The sequence below is a fragment of the Nerophis lumbriciformis genome, linkage group LG17, assembly GCF_033978685.3.
Source record: "Nerophis lumbriciformis linkage group LG17, RoL_Nlum_v2.1, whole genome shotgun sequence".
NCBI classification, from domain to species: Eukaryota; Metazoa; Chordata; class Actinopteri; order Syngnathiformes; family Syngnathidae; genus Nerophis; species Nerophis lumbriciformis.
Window position 1 is genome coordinate 25,737,501 of NC_084564.2, and position 12,701 is coordinate 25,750,201.

At 40.2% G+C, this 12,701-nt stretch overlaps 1 protein-coding gene across 2 annotated transcripts in view; it reads left to right on the forward strand.

Moving 5' to 3' along the window:
• Nucleotides 1-12,701, forward strand: part of rsrc1 (arginine/serine-rich coiled-coil 1) — a 300,071-nt gene that overhangs the window by 276,684 nt on the left and 10,686 nt on the right. For both annotated transcript variants that reach the window (XM_061972977.1, XM_061972976.2), the window contains one exon: nucleotides 431-537. In XM_061972977.1, coding sequence (XP_061828961.1) covers nucleotides 431-537 — 107 coding nt within the window. The remainder of the gene's footprint in view (nucleotides 1-430; nucleotides 538-12,701) is intronic.

Here is a 12,701-nt window from a genome sequence, read left to right on the forward strand (position 1 = left end):
GAAGAGCTCTGTGTCTGATTGGACAAAGCGGAGCAAAGATAGTCTGCGATGCACGAAAAGTGTATGAAACCTAATCCCATTTCTGTCTCCCTAATGAAATTCCATTGCATCCAGTTTGTGTTCATATTTGTGATTATTTTAGAATGCATTATTTCCACTGTGCTCATCTTGTAACATTTATTTGCCTTCTTTGGGGGCCGCGACGTGCCCTTGGCGGCAGAGCCAGAGACACTCTCGCTTCAAGATTGGAATAATATCAGATATGTCCTATTACGTGTCTGAGAGCATTATGCAGACGGATCACATGCAATCAGCTAGACCTGTATTCTGCTGTCCAGAACATGACAAGGGACAGGTGACCCCGTTGCTGGTGACTCTGGTCAACATGCTTTTGTTTACCCCGCCTTACCTTTCCTTGTGTGTGTTTCAGATGGAACTTCTCTGGAGGAGCAAGTGCAAAGGATAAAGGACATTGAGGCCATCGAAAGCGACTCCTTTGTTCCGCAGGCTTTCAAATCATCCCGGGATGATATCAAGGTGCAGTCCGCCTCATTCGCTCTCTTATTAAATTCTCCTGCCTGCACTGTGCGGTCTGTCCAGAGGCAGCCTGCAACAAATCAAACGTCCCCATTCGGACGCGAGCTCGGATGGTTTCATCAGACTCGCAGAAGAACTATCCTGTCTCTCTTTATACTCCCCCCTTCTTCTGGCTCCACGGACAAAACACAGAAGTCGTTATCAAAATGTTCCCCCAATTAGATTTGTCGGACAGGTATCATATGACAGCTACTTGTAGGACAATTAAGGGTCAAGAACCATGTTGATCAGCATTAAATTCACCATAACATTTACCAACAAGGACATGAAGTAGAACTGGGTGTCTAGGGGCCTCATGAATTAAGATTGCGTATGCACAAAAACCTGCCATACGCCCTTTTTCGAGACAAAAGTGATATGAGCGTGGAAATGTGCGGTGCTTCACGCCAATTTCATGCTTCACGTACACACATTTTTACAGGACGTGGACCCTTTGGCGACACACACAGGCGGTTGTTTGGACTTTGCCAACATTTGATTTCAACATTGTCAAAAAGATTGAGGCAAGGACACAAAATTCTAGCCGCACAGTATGTGAAAATACCGTCGAAAAACCACAAAATGCAACAAATTCAGTCAGCCATTTTGAATATCCCGCTCCGAACGTCTCAGGTAGTTTCTGTAGATTGACGTCAATGGAGTAACACTTCTGCTCTCTGACCACAGTATCAGATCAGTCATACTGGAATTATGCAAAAATTACAGAGATCACAATCCTTATACAAACCCCGTTTCCATATGAGTTGGGAAATTGTGTTAGATGTAAATATAAACGGAATACAATGATTTGCAAATCATTTTCAACCCATATTCAATTGAATATGCTACAAAGACAACATATTTGATGTTCAAACTGATAAACTTTTTTTTTTTTGGCAAATAATTATTAACTTTAGAATTTGATGCCAGCAACACGTGACAAAGAAGTTGGGAAAGGTGGCAATAAATACTGATAAAGTTGAGGAATGCTCATCAAGCACTTATTTGGAACATCCCACAGGTGAACAGGCAAATTGGGAACAGGTGGGTGCCATGATTGGGTATAAAAGTAGATTCCATGAAATGCTCAGTCATTCACAAACAAGGATGGGGCGAGGGTCACCACTTTGTCAACAATTGCGTGAGCAAATTGTTGAACAGTTTAAGAAAAAACATTCTCAACCAGCTATTGCAAGGAATTTAGGGATTTCACCATCTACGGTCCGTAATATCATCAAAGGGTTGAGAAAATCTGGAGAAATCACTGCACGTAAGCAGCTAAGCCGTGACCTTGGATCCCTCAGGCTGTACTGCATCAAAAAGCAACATCAGTGTGTAAAGGATATCACCACATGGGCTCAGGAACACTTCAGAAACCCACTGTCAGTAACTACAGTTGGTCGCTACATCTGTAAGTGCAAGTTAAAACTCTCCTATGCAAGGCGAAAACCGTTTATCAACAACACCTAGAAACGCAGTCGGCTTCGCTAGGCCTGAGCTCATCTAAGATGGACTGATGCAAAGTGGAAAAGTGTTCTGTGGTCTGACGAGTCCACATTTCAAATTGTTTTTGGAAACTTTGGACGTCGTGTCCTCCGGACCAAAGAGGAAAAGAACCATCCGGATTGTTATAGGCTCAAAGTTGAAAAGCCAGCATCTGTGATGGTATGAGGGTGTATTAGTGTCCAATATATGGGTAACTTACACATCTGTGAAGGTACAATTAATGCTGAAAGGTACATACAGGTTTTGGAGCAACATATGTTGCCATCCAAGCAACGTTACCATGGACGCCCCTGCTTATTTCATCAAGACAATGCCAAGCCACGTGTTACATCAACGTGGCTTCATAGTAAAAGAGTGCGGGTACTAGACTGGCCTGCCTGTAGTCCAGACCTGTCTCCCATTGAAAATGTGTGGCGCATTATGAAGCCTAAAATACCACAATGGAGACCCCCGGACTGTTGAACAACTTAAGCTGTACATCAAGCAAGAATGGGAAAGAATCCCACCTGAGAAGCTTAAAAAATGTGTCTCCTCAGTTCCCAAATGTTTACTGAGTGTTGTTAAAAGGAAAGGCCATGTAACACAGTGGTGAACATGCCCTTTCCCAACTACTTTGGCACGTGTTGCAGCCATGAAATTCTAAATTAGTTATTATTTGCAAAAAAAAAAAAAAAGTTTATGAGTTTGAACATCAAATATCTTGTCTTTGTAGTGCATTCAATTGAATATGGGTTGAAAAGGATTTGCAAATCATTGTATTCCGTTTATATTTACATCTAACACAATTTCCCAACTCATATGAAAACGGGGTTTTTTATAAGACATGAACACATTTTTCTTTTTTCCTATGCATTCTAAATTATAAATAAATAAATACTGTGTCAATTGGGGTTCTCTAATCTGCCCACAAAACCCTCTAAATAACCATCCAAAACCCGCCAACAATACTCTATATACATATCGTGATCTGAATATTAACCAAATATTGGCGATGTTGTTGTTATAAGCGCTAACGCAGACAAACTATTGTTCAGCTGTGGATTGATACCACACAAGGAAGTCGCCCTCTGCTGCTTTTACTGTGCGCTGGCCGCGATTTCCTGCTGCTCCTGCATCATCGTGTCGTGGCTCGTCAAAGTTATTCTAGATTATAAAACATGCCTCTCATCTGGATATTAGGAGGATTTAGCCATGAATCTAGAAGTTGTTCATCTGTGACATTTAATTCATACCCGGAGATGGAGACTAACACACACAACCGAAGACAGTGTCTGCAGCGAGACTTTTCCTAGTTAACTCTTCTTGTGCATCATGATTAATTGTTCATCTCAATGATATGGATATTCTATCAGTCATCATCGAAGTAAGAGCAGACATTGTACAGTAAGCTATCGTTTTATTATGTTTGTCGTTTGTATTTCTTGTTTAGCACTTAGCAATGCTGCTACATGATGCTTAGTGTTTCACTAAAGCTGGATCTGTTCATATTAGGGCTCAAACTTGTAGCTCATCCTCCTTATATTCAGGATCAACAATATAAGTTTCTGGGTCATAATTTTTTTCCCAAAGTAATCGTTATTGGCTCTCACAAAGTCTGCATGATTTGCATTGTTGCTGGTGATGAAGAGATCTGTGGTTCCTACCTCTTCGTCACGTCACGTCTCTGGCGAGCTCATTATCTCTCAAAATGGCTCGGGAATCTCCGTGGGATTGATACTATTTTGTTCATATCCATTTACTTGCAAACTTTGTCTTCGGTCTTTCGGTGTCATACATCAGATATATATAATAGGAACTTCAATATAGAGGCAACTTGTTTTTCCACTCTACTGGTACTTTAATGTTTCATCGTAATTGTAATATTTGTGAGGACGCATATTAATTTACCTCGGCGATAATTTTGCCAACTATTGCTGTCAGACTGTGCTCCTGTGATTCCAGCTCAGCCAGTCGGGCGGACAGCAGCAGCCGTTGGGGGTTGCGACACATTAATGGCACGGTATACAGTGGAGGAATGGCCTGACTTTGTGTCACATATGACTCTCCTGTGTTGTAATGATAAACTGAGTAATCAAACAAGAGTCAAAGTATTTCTTATCCTTTTTGATTGGCTGGGATGTTTAAATATAAAATATTGCAAACAAAATATTACATATTTTTCACATGAAACTCTAATCTGGCTGTGAGCAGGCTACTATATGAACACATTTTGTTGTAATCAAAGCAGCGTTGCCAACTCAGCGACATTGTCGCTAAATCTGGCTTATTTTCAATCCTCTTGGCTACTTTTTTTAGTCAACAGCTACTCGCGACAAATCTACCGCTTTCTTCCAGTGTTATTGGAGACTTTTTTGTGTCTTGGATACTTTTTTAAAGTCTTGGAGACTGAGGTAAAAGCGTTATCAACGAGCAGTGACGGGTGCTGCCAGTTAGATGGTGCTGTGAGCAGAGCGAAGAACCTCACAGGGAGGGGAATTGCAGCATGTGCAAATCATTTGCTGTCTGGACTTTTATGGTGCGTTCCATTTGTAGTGGGAAGTCGGAATTTCCGAGGTCCTAGGCGGAAGTTTAGACTGGAATTTTAAATGCCAATGTTTCTTTACTGTCACCCTTAAATAAATCACCTAATGTGATTTGCCTACTATACACAGCCTCAGTCACTTACTCACCTCGAAATGGTGTGCGTGCATGCGTGTCTCTCTGTGACAAAAGTTGAACATCTTGCTAGCTAGCTCATCATGTCAGTGCAGAGAGGAGACCCACACGCCTCCAGACTGCAAATGAAATGCGCATGTGCAAAGCTGCAATGCAGAACAAAATTGATTAAAAAATAACGGAGAATCAAAATAAGAAAGGTAATCTGCAGTTTTAATCATAATTATCTTTTTTTTTTTACTCACTTTTGTATCTATTTTACAGTATCCATTGCCATAAATTATGCAAATGAGACAATGACGTCATCTAGCAACTTTTAGGACAGCCAATAGCAACACTGTAGCAACACTGAGTCACCCATCTTTTCAAACGGGGTGCAACACCACTTTACCTCTGGCAGTGTTAATTTTGTTGACTAATAATTAGGGATGTCCGATAATGGCTTTTTGCCGATATCCGATTTTCCGATATTGTCCAACTCTTTAATTACCGATACCGATATCAACCGATATATACAGTCGTGGAATTAACACATTATTATGCCTAATTTGGACAACCAGGTATAGTGAAGATAAGGTACTTTTTTTTTAAATTAATAAAATAAAACAAGATAAATAAATTAAAAACATTTTCTTGAATAAAAAAGAAAGTAAAACAATATACAAACAGTTACATTGAAACTAGTAATTAATGAAAATTTGTCAAATTAACTGTTAAAGGTTAGTACTATTAGTGGACCAGCAGCATGCACAATCATGTGTGCTTATGGACTGTATCCCTTGCAGACTGTATTGATATATATTGATATATAATGTAGGAACCAGAATATTAATAACAGAAAGAAACAACCCTTTTGTGTGAATGAGTGTAAATGGGGGAGGAAGGTTTTTGGGGTTGGTGCACTAATTGTAAGTGTATCTTGTGTTTTTTTTGTTGATTTAATAAAAATTTAAAAAAATAAAAAAATAAAAATGATACCGATAATTTAAAAAAATTATACCGATAATTTTAGATATTACATTTTAACGCATTTAGGCCGATATTATCGGACAGCTCTACTAATAATTTTCTTCTTAGTTACTGTCAACAATGTATTTTCCTGTGACAAAAATAAGATGAAAAACAAATCAAAACAAAATGCACATTGACTAAGACAATACCAAAATTAACTGACAAAAATGTTGACAGAAACTAAATTAAAGTTAAAGTTAAAAGTACCAATGATTGTCACGCACACACTAGATGTGGCGAAATTATTCTCTGCATTTGACCCATCACCCTTGATCACCCCCTGGGAGGTGAGGTGAGCAGTGAGCAGCAGTGGTGGCCGCGCCCGGGAATCATTTTTGGTGATTTAACCCCCAATTTCAACCCTTGATGCTGAGTGTCAAGCAGGGAGGTAATGGGTCCCATTTTTATAGTCTTTGGTATGACTCGGCCGGGGTTTGAACTCACGACCAAATCCAATCATATTTATTTTTGTCTTGTACTTGGGTGGGATAAGTTAGGAATATACCCAATTAACAGTGTGCATATGAAAAAGGGGTGGGTTAGTTATGAAGGAGAGCCAATCATATGCTTTTCTTTTTGAGATGAGGAAGTTGGATTTCTCACCGCCAAAACAAAACGTGTGTATATATTGTGTTCCAAATCGTAATATGTGTACAGCGAGGAGAAAGTAAAGAAGACACTTTTCAATTTTGACGCATGCGAGTTATCGATCGTGACATCAACACAACTGTAAGTTTCAAGCTATGTGTATTTACTTCTTCTGGCATCGTAACTCTTGTTTCACAATATACATACATACCTGTTTTGTCAGAGATGTAGCATAAAAAAATTAGACAAAGTGCTTGAAAGATATTTATTGGAGTGTGTAGCAAAAACTCCATCATTCCTGACCATAAGATCATGTTACTTTTGTGTTAGACAAATGCAGGTTTGCAGGTAGTTTAAATACAGTGTTTTCATGCAAACTTTATAGAGGCCTTATCTTTTATACTTTATATTTTAGTCGACTAAATTTACTGTAATTTCAGCTGACTAAAATATTGTGTAATTTTGTTGACTAAAACTAAAATCAATTTGACATGCACCTGGGGATAGGTTGATTGGCAACACTAAATTGGACCTAGTGTGTGAATGTTGTCTGTCTATATGTGTTGGCCCTGCGATGAGGTGGCGACTTGTCCAGGGTGTACCCCGCCTACTACCCGAATGCAGCTGAGATAGGCTCCAGCGACCCCCCGCGATCCCAAAAGGGACAAGCGGTAGAAAATGGATGGATGGATGGAATTTGGATGACTAAAATTAGACTAAAAATAAATTTTCGTCAAAAGACTGATAAAACTAAATAAATAAAAAATGCTGTCAAAATGATCAGTGATATCTGATCCCCTTGTCTGTTTTGGCCATTCACATTGATCTTCCTCACCTTCTTCCTGGTGTTGACCATTTATTATTTTTATTTCAGCCTATGTGCATTTCTCGGAGCCCACAGCATTGACAGGCTCAACCCTCTTTCATTCGCATGAAACACGAGAAAGAAGCACCGCCGACTGCTTGGTGGTGAATTTTGATCGGACAGAGTGTCCAGATCTCAGGCACATGACTAATTTCAGTATAATTTGGGTCTTAATAAGGGGGTGTGGTCTGGGCATCAATGTGTTCAATACCACGTTGATTTGACTGTAACAATGAAATGTGCTTGGATTTTTTCTTGCGTACGCTGTTTTCTGAAATGGAACTAAGCCTGGCAACACTAAAATGGTCCCTAGTGTGTGAATGTGAGTGTGAATGTTGTCTGTCTATCTGTGTTGGCCCTGTGATGAGGTGGCGACTTGTCCAGGGTGTACCCCGCCTTACGCCCGTAGCTGAGATAGGCTCCAGCACCCCCCGCGACCCCGAAAGGGACAAGCAGTAGAAAATGGATGGATGGATGCCTGTTTTTTTGTAGGAAATCCACACAACTCTTAATATCTGATTTTTTTTATTTTTGGCTTGTGCTCCAAATGCTTTGGAAAACATAAATAAATAAATGATAAATGGGTTATACTTGTATAGCGCTTTTCTACCTTCAAGGTACTCAAAGCGCTTTAACAGTATTACCACATTCACCCATTCACACACACATTCACACACTGATGGCGGGAGCTGCCATGCAAGGCGCTAACCAGCAGCCATCAGGAGCAAGGGGTGAAGTGTCTTGCCCAAGAACACAACGGACGTGACTAGGATGGTAGAAGGTGGGGATTGAACCCCAGTAACCAGCAACACTCCGATTGCTGGCACGGCCACTCTACCAAATTCGCCACGCCGTGATATAAATAACCTCACCGTTTTAAAAGCTTCAGTCAATGACAGAGCATTGTGAGTATCTAGCGAGAAGCTTCGCAAAGTAACTAAAATTAAGAGGAAAATGTATTACAAAGCCAAATGTCTCCATGTTGTAGTATTTTGGCTGCTGGATGAGCCCATTAACACGGACGGGCGAAGCAGTATCCAAACTATTGTCGACCAATGCGGACCAAGCTCAGGGAGAATACCACCAAAATCACTGTCGTCAACTGACCAAAAACAGTTTTTATCATCTCAGAAATATTTCTAAGGTGAGAAATTTGTTGTCAAGATTGGATCTCGAAATGATCATTCACGCGTTCATTTCGTCTCGTATTGACTATTGCAATTATCTGTTCACTCTTTTCAACAAGTCAACGCTAAAGAGACTTCAGCAAAATGTGGCTGCCAGACTTTTGAGCGGTGCACCCAGAACAGCCCATATTACCCCCATTTTTATCCAGTCTTCATTGGCTTCCAGTTAAATTTCGCATTGAGTTTAAGATTTTAGTCCTGACTTTCCGTGCATTGCATGGTGGGGCTCCTCAGTACATCACTGACTTGCTGTGCCCCTACTCTTCAGGGATCAGCCTCCGGTCTTCAGGCCAGGGTCTTCTAAAGATCCCAAAAACTTGTTTTAAAACCCGTGGAGCTCCCAGACTCTGGAACAGTTTGTACCAGTCCCTCCGTGATCTTGACTGTGTTGAAACTTTTAAGAAACATTTGAAAACGTATCTTTTTAGTAAAGCTTTTAGTTAATGCACCGTATCTTTTTTATGGTGTTGCCCCTGTTGTTTTAATTGAATTGTTTTTTTACTTCACCTATGTGGGTTCCCTCCGGGTACTCCGGCTTCCTCCCACCGCCAAAGACATGCACCTGGGGATAGGTTGATTGGCAACACTAAATTGGCCCTAGTGTGTGAATGTGAGTGTGAATGTTGTCTGTCTATCTGTGTTGGCCCTGTTAAGAGGTGGTGACTTGTCCAGGGTGTACCCCGCCTTCCACCCGAATGCAGCTAAGATAGGCTCCAGCACCCCCCCGCGACCCCAAAAGGGACAAGCAGTAGGAAATGGATGGATGGATGTTTTGTACAGCGCTTTGTGATTTTATCTTTGAAAAGCGCTTTATAGATACAATTTACTTACTTACTTACTTACTAAAATCAGGCAGTCTGATACCCCTTACTCCCGGAGAACTCCCCTCAGGATTTGCCAGCAGACACGATCGAATGCCTTCCCCAAGTCCATAAAAACCATTTAGATTGGTTGGGCAACCTCGAGGGCCCTGCAGAGAGTATAGAGTTGGTCCACAGTTCCACAAGCAGGACAAAAACCACACTACTTCTCCTGAATCTGACGTTCGACTATCCAAACAATCATGGAGTGCATGAACATTTTTAAAGACTTTATCATGCTATTGAATAATAAGCTGTTCCAAAACAATATAGTAATGTAACATTTTTCAGTATTTCGTTGTGTTGAAATTTTCATATAAGCACCAATCAAAACTGATCATAATTTTCTTGTAATGGTAGAAATTGTGTGAAATTTTAAATACAACCTTATTACACACTGCAGTCGTGTACTGCCACCTTGTGGACAAATGATACCGTCCCCAGCTGATTGTGTTCAATCAAAGTTTCAATCAAAGTTGACTTATATAGCCCTTAATCACAAATGTCTCAAAGGGCTGGACATGGCAACTCTGTTTCTGTGTGAAACAGACACATGTCAAAACTGCCCATTTTACTTTTGGACTGTAGTGCACCAACATTTCAAGACAATTCTTGTAAAATACCTCAGAGGAGGCGACGTGCAATTAAAAATGAAAACTTAAGGGATATACTTCATTATTCCAGGTGCAGTGTTTGCAGAAAAGTGTACTTGTCACACAAGGTCAAATGTCAAAACAAATAATAAGCCATTATTATTTCTAGATGAGAGAAATATAAAGATAAGCAAACATTAAGTGTTGGCATTTTATATTTTTTCAGATTTTCAGTTTCTATCATAAAAATACACCTATTAGTACAATAATATATATATATTTTTAAAATAAAAAAAAGCTATGCGTATATTACATAATCCTATTTGTATTAGTTATATTTTGTATTATTTGGTCTTGGCACGACTTGTCCAGGGTGTACCCCGCCTACCTCCCGAATGCAGCTGAGATAGGCTCCAGCACCCGCCCCGTCCCTGAAAAGGACAAGCGGTAGAAAATGGATGGATGGATACTACAATAAAATATATTTTTTTAAATAAAATTAAAAAAATATATATATATGTAATGTTACCTCTAATTTTTCATGTGTGTGAGCACACGCAAAAACTCCCTGAGCATTCAGTGGAGCCCATGTGAGCAACATCAGACGTGCACACTGTGGCTACACCAGCAGCACACCTGTCCCAAACCTCACTAAATAACAAGTTAAATCTCCATCCATCCATCCATTTTCTACCGCTTGTCCCTTTCGAGACAAGCGGTGCTGGAGCCTATCTCAGCTGCATTCGGGCGGAAGGCACATACACCTTGGACAAGTCCCCACCTCATCGCAGGGTCTACACAGATAGACAGACAACATTCTCTTATTATTATAATCAAATGACAGCAGTCATTTCCATGAGATGATTTTCTAATTCAAACCCCATTTCCATATGAGTTGAGAAATTGTGTTAGATGTAGAATGATTTGCAAATCCTTTTCAACCCATATTCAATTGAATGCACTACAAAGACAAGATATTTGATGTTCAAACTCATAAACTTTTTTTTTTTGCAAATAATAATTAACTTAGAATTTCATGGCTGCAACATGTGCCAAAGTAGTTGGGAAAGGGCATGTTCACCACTGTGTTACATGGCCTTTCCTTTTAACAACACTCAGTAAATGTTTGGGAACTGAGGAGACACATTTTTTAAGCTTCTCAGGTGGAATTATTTCCCATTCTTGCTTGATGTACAGCTTAAGTTGTTCAACAGTCCGGGGGTCTCCGTTGTGATATTTTAGGCTTCATAATGCGCCACACATTTTCAATGGGAGACAGGTCTGGACTACAGACAGACCAGTCTTGTACCCGCACTCTTTTACTATGAAGCCACATTGATGTAACACGTGGCTTGGCATTGTCTTGATGAAATAAGCAGGGGCGTCCATGGTAACGTTGCTTGGATGGCAACATTTGTTGCTCCAAAACCTGTATGTACCTTTCAGCATTAATGGCGCCTTCACAGATGTGTAAGTTACCCATGTCTTGGGCACTAATACACCCCCATACCATCACAGATGCTGGCTTTTCAACTTTGCGCCTATAACAATCCGGATGGTTCTTTTCCTCTTTGGTCCGGAGGACACGACGTCCACAGTTTCCAAAAACAATTTGAAATGTGAACTCGTCAGACCACAGAACACTTTTCCACTTTGTATCAGTCCATCTTAGATGAGCTCAGGCCCAGCGAAGCCGACGGCGTTTCTGGGTGTTGTTGATAAACGGTTTTCGCCTTGCATAGGAGAGTTTTAACTTGCACTTACAGATATAGCGACCAACTGTAGTTACTGACAGTGGGTTTCTGAAGTGTTCATGAGCCCATGTAGTGATATCCTTTACACACTGATGTCTCTTGTTGATGCAGTACAGCCTGAGGGATAGAAGGTCACGGGCTTAGCTGCTTATGTGCAGTGATTTCTCCAGATTCTCTGAACCCTTTGATGATATTACGGACCGTAGATGGTGAAAACCCTAAATTCCTTGCAATAGCTGGTTGAGAAAGGTTTTTCTTAAACTGTTCAACAATTTGCTCACACATTTGTTGACAAAGTGGTGACCCCCCCATCCTTGTTTGTGAATGACTGAGCATTTCATGGAATCTACTTTAATACCCAATCCTGGCACCCACCTGTTCCCAATTTGCCTGTTCACCTGTGGGATGTTCCAAATAAGTGTTTGATGAGCATTCCTCAACTTTATCAGTATTTATTGCCACCTTTCCCAACTTCTTTGTCACGTGTTGCTGGCATCAAATTCTAAAGTTAATGATTATTTGAAAAAAAAAATGTTTTTCAGGTTGAACATCAAATATGTTGTCTTTGTAGCATATTCAACTAAATGTGGGTTGAAAATGATTTGCAAATCATTGTATTCCTTTTATATTTACATCTAACCAGAGGTGTGGACTCGAGTCACATGACTTGGACTCGAGTCATGAATTTGATGACCTTAGACTCGACTTGACAAAATGTAAAGAGACTTGCAACTCGACTTAGACTTTAACATCAATGACTTGTGACTTCACTTGGACTTGAGCCTTTTGACTTGACATGACTTGACATGACTTGCCACTTTCCCCAAAATCCAAAGCTTAAAAAGTTATTTGGGAGCGCTCCGTATTTTTCATTTTCTTCGTCTGTCTATCAGCGTGTTATTCCTGTCAGCTGGTGTGCTGTCAGTACAACAGCCAATCAAATTAGAACTACGTTGTTTTCATCACACAGCATTCATCCAATCAAATTGCAGGACAACCAATGAACAAGAGTTGTCCAACAACGTGCCAGTGATAAACAATTATGTTAAAGTTGGTTTCGTTCGGGTATAAAAACTACGACTTGGTCAACAAAAAACGAATTGCCG